General features: G+C 39.1%; 1 protein-coding gene across 2 annotated transcripts in view; it reads left to right on the top strand.

Annotated features, from left to right (window-relative positions):
- Window positions 1-15,995, top strand: part of LOC126267338 (radial spoke head protein 6 homolog A) — a 355,206-nt gene that overhangs the window by 178,759 nt on the left and 160,452 nt on the right. For both annotated transcript variants that reach the window (XM_049972452.1, XM_049972451.1), the window contains exon 5: window positions 7,899-8,159. In XM_049972452.1, the coding sequence (XP_049828409.1) occupies window positions 7,899-8,159 (261 nt within the window). The remainder of the gene's footprint in view (window positions 1-7,898; window positions 8,160-15,995) is intronic.

Here is a 15,995-nt window from a genome sequence, read left to right as displayed (position 1 = left end):
AGGTTGAATTTTAAACCTGTGCTTTTAGTTCTTCCATTAATTGTTGAATTTTGTCTATATTAGAGGCAAACAGCAAGAAATATTCAGAATACTTTAGGTTGTTCAATGTGTTTCATTACCATTAATTCCATCATTCATTCTCTTTTTCCAGTTTAAGGACCCAAAAATTTCCTCTAGTAGCGTTGCAAATGTTCTTCATGATATAAAATCTTTATGTGGGACTCTACTTTCCAGGCTGCACACTCACTATCCTGATGATGTCCCATGAAATCTGTAGCAATTGCATATTGTTTTAGTATATCATAGTTTCAATTGATGTCTTGCTTCTCACAGGCTATTGGTTACAATTAGTTGAAACTGAGTTAATAGTTTTCCATAGATAAAAATTGGTGAAGCTTTGTCATGGTATGCTGACATGCATATATTTTTCATTTACTGGCAATTTTTTGAACAGAATGTCAAAGTGCTTATGGGTAGTCCTTTATAGCTCACAGTCACCTTTTTATTTATGAAGTGCTCTGAGATTATGACACTGAGGACTTCAGCTTTACAACCAATGTGCTTCAGGAAATGTGTTCGTTTTTGGCCTCGTGGACATGATACCCATAACTGATTTTCGGACCACTTCAGCTGTCTTCATTCCATCTTTAAATTTACCATGAAGGTTGAATGTGATGCAATGTGTCCATTTGTGGATGTCATGGTTTACAAAAACTGAGAACCGAGATGCCACTCTGGGGCATAGTATTCACTGAAAGCCAACACTCACCAATCAGTACTTCCAGGCTAAGTGTTGCCATCCACCATACCAATGCAGTGGCATCCTTAGGACTCTGGTACACAAAGCATACACCATAAAATTCCATGTCAATGTGGGAAAGCTTACATTGGCCATTTGATCTGCATGCTTTAGGACAGGTGCATGTAACATTACTGCCATGTGAGGCTACAATGGTCAGAAAAACTGATGGTAGCCGAAGATTGCTGAAACAAGTAAACAGGATGAAATTTGGCAAAACTATGATAGTTGCTAACACTTCTGGTTTTAGGAATAGCATTTACAAGAGACAATTAAAATTAGATTGGCAGACATTTTGATTAACAGAAACTCTGGTTTTCCTCTTAGCAGGATGTGGAAGTCTGTACTGACCCACATCAAAACAGCATGTTTTTTGGTGCAGCCAGACTGTGTGTTTCACTAATAGTTTTTGAGTGTGATATATAATTATTGCCGGTGTTCTGGATGGTGCCACCAGTCCCGCCTCGGAGAGCACCAACTGTGATGGCCTGTGCATGTGCCATGTATGGTTCAACAGCCTGTACAGGATGACATTTGCAGCTTGCTATCACTTTTCAGTGGGACTCAGTAGAAGCACCATTTTCCTGAAAGTAGCAGACAGTTGGATCATTGAAATATTGACTCATGTTGATTTTGGGATCTGACAGCAAACCCAAAGGGACTTTTAACATGAAATATATATATGTTTCAGTAGCAACTGTTTCTTTTAATATGGATCAATTCTCATACTCTTTGGAACTTCTTTCTTCTATGAAATTTTGCATGTTTGAAACACTATGTACATGAAAATATAAGAATATGCACATGTTAATATAATTGATCAAGATACACAAAGAAATACTGTCATTTGAAATCCGTGGTTGACAGAAAATAACTACTGGGTGATCAAAAAGTCAGTATAAACTTGAAAACTGAATAAATCATGGAAAAATGTAGATAGAGAGGTACAAATTGACGCACCTGTTTGGAATTACATGGGGTTGTGTTAGAACCAAAAAAATAAAAAAAGTTCAAAAAATTTCCAACAAATGGCGCTTCATTTGATCAGAATAGCAATAATTAGCATAACAAAGTAAGACAAAGCAAAGATGATGTTGTTTACAGGAAATGCTCAATATGTCCACCATCATTGCTCAACAATAGCTGCAGTCTAGGAATAATGTTGTGAACAGCACTGTAAAGCATGTCCGGAGTTATGGTGAGGCATTGGTGTCACATGTTGTCTTTCAGCATCCCTACAGATGTTGGTCGATCATGATACACTTGCGACTTCTGGTAACCCCAAAGCAAATAATCGCACGGACTGAGGTCTGGGGACCTGGGAGGACAAGCATGATGAAAGTGGCAGCTGAGCACATGCTCATCACCTAATGACGCGCACAAGAGATCTTTCACACGTCTAGCAATATGGGATGGAGCACCATCCTGCATAAACATCGTAGGCTCCAGCAGGTGTTTATCAGCCAGGCTGGGGATGATGAGATTCTGTAACATATCGGTGTACCTCTCACCCATCACGGTAGCAGTTACAAAACCAGAATCACGCATTTCCTCAAAGAAAAAAGGCCCGATAACAGTAGATGTGGTAAATCCAACCCATACCGTGACTTTCTCGTCATGCAATGGAGTTTCCATGACAGTTCTAGGATTTTCGGTAGCCCAAATTCTGCAGTTGTGGCCATTGACAGACCCTCGGAGTGTGAAATGAGATTCATCAGTCCACAACACATTACTCAACCAATCCTCATCTTGCGCCATCTTTTGAAACACCCACACTGCAAATGCCCTCCGCTTCACTAAATCACCAAGTAACAGTTCATGATGCCAATGGATTTTGTACAGATAGCATCGAAGGGTATGCCTAAGTGCCAACCAACCGGTGCGACATGCGACTGCATGAGTACTGCTTTCCCCGTACATAGACGAACCTGCTACAGTTTCCATTTCTTCTTGAACTGTCTCAGCAGCATTATGCCTTGTGCTCAGTCAGCCATTACGGAGTCTATTGTCTAAACAACCTGTGGCTTCGAACTTCGAAATCATTCTCGCCACAGCTGCATTTGTCAATGGACCTTTACCTGTTCGAATCCCCTTCCTATGGCGATAGGATCGTAACGCTGAACTAGCACATTCCCGATTCTGATAATACAGCTTCACTAAAAGCGCTTTTTCAGGTAACGTCAACATGCTGCAACTGTTGGCGCATCTGATACTCTATCTCATTACAGCTTCTTTTATACACGGTTGTCATGCGCAGTCACTGACGTTTTGCTGTCCAGCGCCATCTGTAGGACATTTTGTGAACTTGTGTGTGTGTGTGTGTGTGTGTGTTTGTGTGTGTGTGTGTGTGTTCTAATAAAATCCTATGTCATTCCAAGCATCGTCAATTTTTACCTCACTATCTACATTATTCTGTGGTTTATTAAGTTTTCAAATTTATACTGACTTTTTCATCACCCGGTACAATGTAGGGCATGACTGAAAGTTCTTCCTGTGATTATAATTGCTGCACCTTACATAGAATTTGAAAAATTATGTGGATTGCCAGTTGCTATTTTACAATCAAATAAATCTGTTCATTTGCAAAATTTTCATATTTTTTTCTTTTTGTGCCATGGAAATGAAATGAGCGTTTGGCGTCATTGGCTGGGAGGCCCCTTGTGGAGCATGTCTAGCCGTCTTGGTGCAGGTCTTATTACATTCGATGCCACATTGGGTGGCCTGCATGGCAGAAGGGGATGAAATGATGATGAAGACAACACAACACCCAGACCCTGAGCGGAGAAAATACCCGACCCAGCCTTGAATCGAACCCGGGCCATAGGATGGCAATCTGTCTTGCTGACCACTCAGCTACTGGGGCGGATTTTGCGCCACGAGTTAGTACCCTTCATCCATCTTCTCATCATTCCTTTCCTTTTTTAGTTCCTTTCATTTTTTGTAATATCTTTAATTTCATTCCTTGTTCCCTCACTTCTTACTACTATACCCTTCACCCTGTCATCTTCGACCAGATTGTTTAGGAACAGTTATATGGCAATATCCCAGAAAATTGGCCCAAAGATTGAGTGTTGTGGGCATCCTTTTGTTATTTTCTTGATAACCTTTTGTGTTCCTGCATGCAATTGCACCACCCTATCTTTGCGTTAGCTGAGTAAGCTATTCTGTAAGACTGTTTATGTCTGCATCTCTCATAGCCTTGTGAACAAAACAGGCCACCAGAGATTATTGAAGGTGCCTGCTATATCTATTGCTAGTGCTGCTGTATATTTTTCTTGTATATCCGGTGTTGTTTCCAGTACATGGTTAAGTGCATTGTCTGTTGAGCTTTTTAGTCTAAAGCCATACTGACGTGAACTAATGCCGAAGAGCATTGTGTGTAACTATAGTCAATTACACAGGAGCCTCTCGTGCACCTTAGCCAACGTGTTCAAGAGGCAAACAAGTCTTTTAGTCTTTGGGTCTGTTGGGTTCAGAGTCTGTGTTTTTTGACAATTACTATGTTTGCTGTTTTCCTCATGGCAGGAACCTTACCTTGCAGCAGTGCTTCATTCAGCAACTCTGTTAGAAAGGGGGTGACCTGCGCAACACTAATTTTTAGTGTTTTTGGGTGTATACAATCTGGATCATGATTCTTTAATTGTTTTGTTGCTAATACTATTTCTTTGCTGGGCAATGGGACTTTAATGGAGCCATTTATGTAGGTGTCATCCATTTATCTTCATAAGTCTGTGTGATGCTGGTCATTTGCCTTTTTGTCATCATGGAGAAGCTTATTCAGCAGGCACTCTGCTGAACATCTCGAGCCCTTTGTAGTAGTGCTATCTGTAGAATTAAGAGTTGACAGTACAGTGGGCATCTTTACCTTATCTGTTAGAAGTTTAAATGTTTCCCTGCATGTATTGTTTTGTGGCTGAATTTTGGCAGAGTTGTTCCAGTGATTTCACCTTTACCAAGGTTGACACTGCGCTGTGTGGTAATGGTTGGTTAACTATTGCAGTAGTACAATATAATGGCAAAAAGTTAAAACAGTTCCAGGACTTCAGACTTTTAATAGTAGTACATATTGAAATATGAATGTTTTAGTTGGACCACTTTTTTCCCTTTGTGATAGATGGCGCTGTAATAGTCACAAACATGTAAGTACGTGGTGTCACATAACATTCTGCCAGTGCAGACGGTATTTGCTTCGTGATACATTACCCATGTTAAAAATGGACTGTTTACAAATTGTGAAGAGGGTCGATATCGTGTTGATGTATGGCTATTGTGATCAAAATGCCCAATGGGTGTGTGCTACGTTTGCTGCTCGGTATCATCCAAGTGCCCGAACCGTTCGCCGGATAGTTACATAATTTAAGGAAACAGGAAGTGTTCAGCCACATGTGAAACGTCAACCATGACCTGCAGCAAATAGTGATGCCCAAGTAGGTGTTTCAGTTGCTGTCGCAGCTAATCCACACATCAGTAGCAGACAAATTTGCCCGAGAATCGGGAATCTCAAAAACGTCGGGGTTGAGAATGCTACATCGATTCCACCTGTACCATATTTCTATGCACCATGAATTGCCTGTAGATGACTTTGAATGTCATGTACAGTTCTGCCACTGGGCACAAGAGAAATTACGGGACCATGACAGATTTTTTGCAAGCCTTCTATTTATTGACAAAGCGTCATTCACCAACAGCAGTAACGTAAACCGGCGTAATATGCACTATTGGGCTACGGAAAATCCACAATGGCTGTGACAAGTAGAGCATCAGTGACCTTGGCGGGTTAATGTGTGGTGCGGCATTATGGGAGGAAGGATAATTGGGCCCCATTTTATCAATGGCAATCTAAATGGTGCATTGTATGCTGATTTCCTACGTAATGTTCTACCGATGTTACTACAAGATGTTTCACTGCATGACAGAATGGCGATGTACTTCCAACATGATGGATGTCCGGCACAAAGCTCGTGTGTGGTTGAAGCGGTATTGAATAATAGCATAATTCATTACAGTTGGATTGGTCGTTGAAGCACCATACCATGGCCCGCACGTTCACTGGATCTGACATTCCTGTATTTCCTTCTGTGGGGAAAGTTGAAGGATATTTGCTATTGTGATCCACCGACAATACCTGACATCATGAGTCAGTGTATTGTCGTTGCACGTGCGAACATTACGGAGGCGAACTACTCGCTGTTGAGAGGAATGTCGTTACACGTATTGCCAAATGCATTGAGGTTGATGGACATCACTTTGAGCATTTATTGCATTAATGTGGTATTTACAGGTAATCACGCTGTAACAGCATGCGTTCTCAGAAATGATAAGTTCACAAAGGTACATGTATCACATTGGTACAACCGAAATAAAATGTTCAAATGTACCTACGTTCTGTATTTTAATTATAGAAACATATCTGTTAGCAACTGTTCATCTAAAATTGTGAGCCATATGTTTGTGACTATTACAGCGCCATCTATCACAAAGCGAAGAAAGTGGTCCAACTAAAACATTCATATTTCAATACGTACTGCATAATTTTGTAATAAAAAATGGGGGTTCCTATTTTTTTTAAAAATTCAATTGATTTCTGTTTGAGCTATAGCAGCACCATCTAGCAGGCCAACCATAGTGCCATTGGGTTTCCCCCTACAAGCTAGATGAGTTTCGTTCTTTGTAGTTGTTTCGTTAGATGCTTATTTCATGAGATATTTGGCCTGGTCACGGTCAAAGGACCACCCTGTACATGGCTCTTGGAGACAGATTATATCTGCCTATACATCACACAGACTCTGCACTATCACTGAACACCATTTACTTTTGGATTAATGGGTTTAAACATAGTCATGCAAGCAGTGAAGATAAAGCTCACTGTTGCTGTCCAATTCAGGTGACCACAATGGAAACCATTGGCAGAATCCATGATACGGTAATGCAAGACCACCAAATGAAATTTTTTGATATTACTGAGAGTGTAGGCATCTGAACTAAATGAGTGCATAAATCCTGCATGGCGAATTATCTAGGAAGTGGGATGCCCCGATTGCTCACAATTGACCAATACAACATTTCAGCATAGCGTTTGACTGTGTTTAGTTGGAATCTACAAGACTTTTTGCACCAATGTTGATGAAAGCTGGATCCACCATTACACATAAAGTCATAACTGCAGCCAAAACAGTGGGCAAAGGCTGGTAAAAGTGCACCTAAGAAGGCAAAGACCATATTGTCAGCTGAGAAGGCAATGGCCACTATCTTTTGTGATTTGCAAAGAATAATCCCCATAAATTAATTGAAATATGCAGAACCAGAATTGGATCCTATTATGCTTCAGTTTTGGATAGTTTGAAACTTGAATTGTCTGGAAAAAGACCAATGTTGGCATGCAAAAAAGTACTCTTTCATTGAGATAATGCACCATCTTGGGTTGGTGGGAAGAAATTTTCGTCAGGATAATGCACCATCCCAAACATCAGCTATGACAGTGGTGAAAGTGCACGAGTGGGGTTTTGAACTGGTTTCTCATCCACCCTGTTCATCATTTAGCCCCAAATTATTTCTTCCTGTTCCCTAACTTGAAACTTTTAATTGCTGGGAAGGTATTTTTATCAAATGAGGAACTAATAGTTGCAGACAATGAATATTTTGCAAGGTTTAATGGAACCTGTTTTTCTGATGGGATGAGGAAAGCTGGAGTATCACTGGACCAAGTGCAAATCCCTCATAGGAGACTATGTCGAGAAGTAAGGTAAGTTTATGAAACACACATATTTTTCTTGCTTTTTTACCAAATTTGTCAAACCATCTTCATAGTTCTAGAACCGAAATTCTGTAATTAACTTTTAATTTTGCCTTTTTCAAGTTCTATAACTACAGACTCCTTGCAACTCTTGTACTCTACTTTAGTCTCCGCCCAAGGTTCAATTTACATTCCCTGGCATCAACATAGTTCTTGTTTATTCTCTCATCCTTGTTGTTCATCAAGAAGTATTATATTTTTCTTCAGTTCTTGTACTGACATAACTGTGCCATGGGTCTGTCCTTAAACATGAGACAGAACAACGATTAATTTGTTGCCCGTTACAAATACTTATTGAATTTTTAGGAACAAGAGAGGCTGGAAGAAGAACGAAGAGCAGCACTGGAAGAAGCTGAGGCAGAGGCAGAACAAGAGGCTAAACCTGAGGAGATTGTTCCTAAAGCAGAGCTAGGAGAAGAAGGTGAAGAAGGTGAAGAAGAAGGTGAAGAGGAGGAAGAAAAAATTAAACTCAAACCTGCACCAAAGATACCACGACCACCTAAATCAATGTATAAGAAGCCACCTGATGTGCCACCAGAAAAAATAGGTGAAGGCACAAATCAAAAGGTAATCAAGATTTTTATTTATTTCAGTAGTGCTGAAGAGTTACAGATTATCTGAGTGGATCACAGCTGTCCAGCCACATGAAGTCATAGAAGTTGTACAACACTTTATCAGAGTATGGAGGTATGTCAATTATTATCCACAAAGTGGTTATAAAAGTTTGTTGTAATCAAATAGGAAACTTACAAGAAAATCATTTTTTGACATAGTCTCCTTGCATTTCAACACACTTGGTCCATTGTTGTACAAGCTTCCTGATGCCCTCGTAAAAGGTTTTCAGTTGAGCTGTGAGCCAGGAATGCACTGCTTCTTTCACTGCTTTGTCTGAGGCAAATTGACGGCCCCTTAATGCCTGTTTGAGTGGACCAAACAAGTGATAGTCAGAAGGAGCAAGATCAGGACTATATGGAGGATGATCCAGAACTTCAAATTTGAGTTTCTGGAGTGTTTCAGAAGTGTGGGCAGCAGTATGCAGATTGGCATTTTCATGCAACAATACAACGCCTTTTGACAGCAATCCTGGCATTTGCTTCAAATTGCAGGCTTTAGCCTGACAATAAGCATCTCACTGTAATGTACAGTTTATTGTTGTGCTCCTTTCCACATAAGGTTCCATTACTGGACCTTCTGCATCCCAAAAAACCATAAACAACAGACGGTTGGATCTTGAAGTTTTTCGTGCATGGCAAATTGGAATATTTCCATTCCATACTCTGCCGTTTACTCTCTGGCTCGCAACGACAGATCCGTGTTTTATCACCAGTAATGATCCTGTCTAAGAAGTTGTCCCCTTCATTATAATAGTGATTCAAATGTTTTTTGCAGATGTCCAAGTGCATTTGTTTATGCAGCTGTGTGAGTTGTTTTGCTCAAACTTTATGAAACCCAAGTCTGTGTGGATGATTTCATAGGCAGAACCGTTACTAATCTGCGGACGATGTGCCACTTCATCAATAGTTAATCGTCTAAGAGAATCATTTCATGTGAACCCTCAATGATTTCTTCATTTGTGGTGGTAAATGGTTGTCCAGCTCCTTCATTGTGCGTAACACTTGTGCGAACATTTTGGAATTTTTCAATCCATTCATAGACACTCTGTTGTGGCAAAACACTGTTCCCATACTGCACCAAAAGTCTTCAATGAAATTCAGTCCCTGATAAGCCTTCTGACCACAAAAAATGGATCACTGAACATTGCTCTTTTTTGGTGCAAATAAACAGTGGAGCAGCCATGATTAACAGCATAGGAGCGATAACAAAACTAACGTAGCAGCTTGAAAATTGCAAAGATATAACAAATAAACAAAGCATGTGTCATCAACATAAAATGACAGTACTACCAAAATAAACAAAAATATAACTTAAGTTGCAGTTAATAATTGATTTACCCTCATACCATACTTCTATCATGAGGTACCACATTTTTTAATGGATGTTACGCAGTTGTGAGGGCCATCTGACACATTGCCAATATAGGGTAAGTATTCAGTTAATTTTGGCATCTCTCTGCCCCCAAACTGTTCACATACTAAACCTGCACCCAAACTGTTAAAATACTAAACCACTTGTATATGGAAAACATGCCTGGTTTCCCTGGAATGGTAAATATAGATGACATAACTCATCATTTAGATTTTCCATGTTCAAATGTAATCGCCTCTTTGTATTAGTACTCCATCATGCAGTAACAGTTGTGAGTGACTGAAATGAGGCATGAGTTTTCCATGTTTGAGAGATCTGTCTGTTCTGAACTAAGTGATGACATCCTGCAGTGACTTGTGTTTTAAATTCAAAAGCCTTTATTATGAAGGGATTACCCACAACTAGCAAGAGAGAACTGGTAACACTACATTCAGTGTCATATATATACTTTACATATAGGAAAATTTTCTTCAATTTTTGTAATTTTGTAAATTAATATTTCATTTTTGTAATGAGTTGCAACTTTCATGTGGATTTGTAGTATCTGTTTTTGCTCCATGCAGTGTAAGGACCAATCCATGTAAAGGTCTAGTCAGTAGAAACATATTAGCAGAGTAATTTAGAGGCAGTACCTGATTGGAACAAACTCATTAACTGCACACACATTAACAAGATAAAATTAATACAAGATATTATACACAGTAAAATAACCCAAAAGTCCATAGTTACACTATAGCAATGCGAAAGATGTGTTAACGAACAAAGCATAGATTCTGAATTCTCACAATTCCACTATAATCGCACCTGCAAAAAATACAAAAACTTCATATTTGGTCCAACATATTGTAGTAGCAGATGACGACAAGAATTTTCTAGAGATTTTGTGATCATAAGTGCCAGCATTCATTTTGAATGTACTTGCTCCACAGTACATTAGGGCTGACTATTTTCATCTTGTAAAGTGTGTATATTCTTCATAGCTACTTGGACTTGTTCTGTTTTTGTACTCATGTCGTTAGGGAGCACTTGGCTATTTTTCAGTGTTGTTAGTACTGAATTCTCAACAGATTCAGTATGAAAGACTTTTCATACTGAATCTGTTGAGAATTTTTTCCACATAGTGTATCTCGTCTATCCATGACATTCATTATGGTTTCCTAGCGATTAGGATGCCAAATCAGTTAATAGCTTCACCAAGATCTTTCAGCATGAATTTGTCTTGTAGTTTGCCTTTGAAGACTTCTTCTCTTGTGAATTATTAATGAAAATTAGCATATAGTCCACACAGATGGTAACTATTAAAATATCTTAATCTTCTTAGCAGCTGCCTGGCTTCAACCTATATACTGTTATTTTTTAGTCTTTTAATACCAGTATCTTTTATTGTCTTTGTAAATGGACCTACTTTTGGAATTTTCAGATAGATCTTTTCATGTAAGTCATCTTGTAAGAAAACCCTTATAGCAAGACCAGGTTTAACAGCCATAGTAAAGAAATGCCTTAGTGAGTTATATTTAATAACTGATATGTATGTTTCATCATAGTCCAGGTCTTGCTTCTGAAAAAAATCTTTTTATTACTACCTGCACTTTATATAATACTATGTAACATTCAAATCTGTTTTTTAGTTTTAAATACTTATTTTGGCATTTATTGGTATCTTGTCTGAAAGTAAATTGGCAGACTCCCATGTGTGACTCTTTTTGTAAGACTGGGAATGCTTCTCATATGTCTTCAACCACTTTCCAGAATTTCTGAGATCCAGTGACAAGGCCCAGAGTCAGTTGACTGTTTAGACTGATAAGTAAAAAAGTCATGCGTCTTCTTTTGCTTTCAAATTCTTGATGACTTTCATATTGGGTGATGCTGCAGTTGCTCATTACCATTAATTCATTGTCACTGACTGGTTCCTGACTCACTATCTACAATATTATCAGAAGGATAGATTGCTATTCTCCATAAAGATGGCCCATTGTGTTGCAGACAGGCAAACAAGCACAGTGAAAAGACTGTTACACATTATAGCTTTTGGCCAAAGCCTTCTTCAGCAAAGAAAACTCATGGCCATAGTCTCTGGCTGCCAAGTTTGACCTTGGCAGCCAAGGAATGTGGTTGTAAAGAAACCCCTTTTTGGCTGAAAGCTTACTTGCTGACAATATTTTTGTTGTGCCTATCTATGACTCAGCAACTTTTCTCTACCAGGAAGTTATTTTTATCCTTTTCTTGTGCAGTGACTTAACTGCAGTAATCTTCAGACAGTCTATAAATCTCCCAGTGATAAATTATTGTTTTCATATATACACTGAGATGTTACTCAACTCAAAATAGTACTCTTTAATTTAATAAGCTGGCATTTTATCATATTCACTAGAATTTTTTATATTGTAAATATTTTGTTGTCCACAGAATAATATTCTGGGCAGAAGTGAGAATATTTAAAAGTTTTCCCTGGCCAGTGCCAGTGGCAAAGCTGAGGATTTCAAGGCAGGCTGGTATGTAGTATTAGATTAAATTAAATTAGGTTAATTATTCATTCCATAGACCCACAAAAGAGGGGATCCTCCTAGGTGTGGAACATGTCAGATAAACACATTACAAAAATGTAATTAGAAAAAACTTGAGTTCCATTAATTTTAATGATCCTCAGTCAATAAACAGTAAAATTATGTACACGTATTTCTTTGTCCCCTTTCTTGTGAAGGGATATAACTTCAGCATATTTCAGCCAGTCAGGGTATGTTCCTGTGATAAATGATTGATTACACAAATAACTTAAGATATGGCTAAGCTCACGTGAACACTCTTTTATTAACTTTGTTGATATGTTATCATAACCACTAGAATACTTTGATTTCAAGGACTTTATGATGGGTTTTATTTCTTTCGGTGAAGTAAGTGTCAATTCCATTTTACTGAGATTACGTCTGTGCACTGGTCTCAGATATTCCATTGCATTATTTACTGAACCTGACAACCCCATGTTATCAATAACAGAGACAAAATACTTGTTTAAATTGTTTGCAACACAACATGTGTTTGTTACCAGGATTTCATTTATTTTAAGAGCTATTTATTCCTCCTCATTTCTGGTCCTACCTGTCTCTGACTTAACTATATCCCATATTATTCTAAAATGTAGACTTTCACGGCCAGAAATATCATGTCCATTATAATTATCTGGCCTGTTATGCCGTGGTCGGTTGATGAATTCTGTGTCAATTCCTAACGTTTCATCTCCGACTGCAGGAGACATCTTCAAGGGGGTCCGCAGCTCGATGGAAGGTCCAACACACCCACTGGCTCGCTACAGACTGCCACTAAATTCCGTGTCCGCACGCTCCTGCGCTGCGGCATGACGTCACATGTTTTGAAAACGTCAGTGCAATTGGCCGCTGTCCGTCACCGTCAATCGCCGTTGTCATCAGCCAGTAGTGGATGGGTGGTACACATCTTCATTAACACCGGCATCCATATACCATTTAATTTAACGCCCTCCTCCTTTCGATTGAAATTATTAGGGTGTTTAGCGATTTCGATTGCCTCCCTGTAGGGCCTTTCGTAATATCCGCTTATGGCCGCTAAATGTTTTTAAGAGCACAAGGGAAATTGTAGAAGAGGAGAAATGGAACGATCAGCTGTTGTGGAGCATGCTTTCCATCCAGGTAACCACAATATTCGTTTTGAGGCGACCCAAGTACTAGTGGCCACAAGCGGGTATTACGAAATGCTCTACAGGGAGGCAATCGAAATCACTAGACACCCTAATAATTTCAACCAAAAGGAGGAGGGCGTGAAATTAAACGGTATATGGATGCCAGTGGTAAAGAAGATATGTACCACCTGTCCACTAGTGGGTGATGGCAACGGCAATCGACGGCGACGGACAGCGGCCAATTGCACTGATGTTTTCAAAACTTGTGACATCACACAGCGGCGCGGGAGCGCGTGGACACGGAATTTAGCGGCAGTCTGTAGTGAGCCAGTGGGTGTGTTGGACCTTCCATCGAGCTACAGACACCCTTGAAGATGTCTCCTGCAGTCGAAGATGAAACGTTGGGAATTGACACAGAATTCATCAACTGACCACAGCATAACAGCCCGGATAATTATAATGGACATTATATATTCCATATTGTTTTTATTTTATTGCTGGCTGTATTTATCTTCTTGTCATAATGCAGATGTTTAGATTTCTGGATAACCTTCTGCAATATTTTGCAGTAATTTTTGTAATGAGCTATAATGCTAGTATCAAAGGTGTCCCTACATATCAGTAGAATTTCCTTTTTGTCTCACATGATATCTTTATCCCTGGTGTGATCCATGGTTTCTTATTAGACTTCTACTTAATTTGAGTTACCTTCAGGGGAGAACAATTTTCAAATAAGGTGCTAACTTTATTAATGTATGTTTTGTATTTTCCATGTGTGTCTTGGATGCTGTAAACATCATCCAGTTAATTTCTTTGAGCAATCTCCTACCTTTCTCAGTTTTTGACTGTTTTATTGGCCTTCTGTACTCAGTTCTGTTGTACCCTGACAGTTTTCAGAATTTAATATTAGGTGTTGCATGCCATGGTCAAGTATCCCATCTACTACTGGTTTTGCAATGTGGCTTAGTTGCCTAGAATTGTCTACAAAGGTATTATCAATGGCAGTCTTAGAACATTTGTATTCCCTAGTTGGGAAATTTACAGTAGAAATTAAATTGAAGGATGATGTAACTGGATCCAGTAACTGTTCACTGACAGTGTTTTTCAGGACATCTATATTAAAATCACCAGCAACCACTAGTTCTTTGTTGTTTTTTTATTTTTATTTTTAGATGAGATAATAAATCTTTGAGACTATTTATACACAGGTTGAATTTTCCTGAAGGTGCTCTGTATATGGCTACTATTATAAAGGACCTATTATGAAATTCTACCTCTGTTGCACATGCTTCTAAGTGCTGCTCTAAGCAAACTTTATTAATCTCAATATTCTTAAATTTGAAACTGTTTTTAACAAATGTGGCAACTCCTCCTTTCCCCATATTTTGTCTACAAAAGTAAGAGGCTAACTTAAATTCTGTAAGGTTTAACATATCAATACCAGTGGTCACATGATGTTCAGAGAGGCAGATTATATCAACTGGGTTTGATGACTCTAATTCATCAATTCACATAAGTAGTTCATTAACTTTACTTCTAAGCCTTCAAATATTTTGATGCACTAAAGATAGTTGGCATTTCACATTTACCAAGATGAAATCGGTTGGAAATAAAATTTCTGCTGATTGCTGTAAATTTTTAACCAACAGCTGTGATTGCTGATCGAATGTGCCAGGATTATGCTTTTTTTATTTCTTTCTCAAACTGAAAGTTCGTTTCAATCTTTACTTCTCTCCGAACTTGACTTCGTTCTGTCCTACCTATCCTAAAAAAGGTGCTGCTCCAACATCTATGACTACTTGTATATTACCACTCATGGCAGACGACCCCACACCCCACCCAAATAGCCATTTCAACTCCAAATTAACTCTCCCAACAGAAGAGTTTAAATGAGGTCGGTCATGGAATCTCAGAACAGACACAAACTCAACACTGCTATGTCACAGTGCTGATGCAATCTTTGCTAGGCCACACTCTATACTGCGCCCAGGGTATCTGTGAATATATTGCCTGACCCACCCACAATAACCACGGTGTCTTCCTTGGTAAAATCTTTACAGAGTGAACCTAAATCCTCTGTCACCTGACTCAGACCAGCACTAGGTTTAAAAAAAAATTGTGACCTGGTATTCTGATCCTAACTGGTCCTACACCTCCTACACCTCTGGCATGTGAACTACCTAACAACAAAACTTTCTTTCTCTTTGCTGCCTTCCCTACTTCCTTATTCAATTTTCTAGTGAAAGTTTGTTGTGCCCTCTCTACACCTACCTCTGTCTGAGGCTCATCAATTTTTAACTGAAGCAACAGGTCAAACTTATTCTTCACATTCACCACAAAGCTGTCTGACAAAGTTCTAGGTCTTTTCCTCCTGTTACCTGTTACCACTTCCCACCTATCTTTACCCTTCTCCCTCCTTAACCTGTTCAGATCTTCCCTAGCCTGCTCTAACTGTGCCTGAAAGGCAGCAATTTTCCCCTCCTGTTCCACTATTTGCCAATCTCTGCTGCATACAGAACCACTGATGAGTCTGATCCACTTCCCCATTTCCCATGTCACTACAATCACCCCAATGGAAAAAACTACTGCAGCCATCACACCAAACCCCAGAGCTAACAATTCTATGGCACATCAGGCACTTTTCACTCATGGTAAAAATTTTACTTTAGTGAGAATAAGTCAAATTAAATTGAAAGTTCCTGGCAGGTTAAAACTGTGTGCTGGACTGAGACTCAAACTTGGTACCTTTGCCTTTCGTGGGCAAG

This window comes from Schistocerca gregaria, chromosome 4, assembly GCF_023897955.1.
Source record: "Schistocerca gregaria isolate iqSchGreg1 chromosome 4, iqSchGreg1.2, whole genome shotgun sequence".
Taxonomy (NCBI): Eukaryota; Metazoa; Arthropoda; class Insecta; order Orthoptera; family Acrididae; genus Schistocerca; species Schistocerca gregaria.
This window is presented reverse-complemented; position numbering and strand designations above follow the sequence as displayed.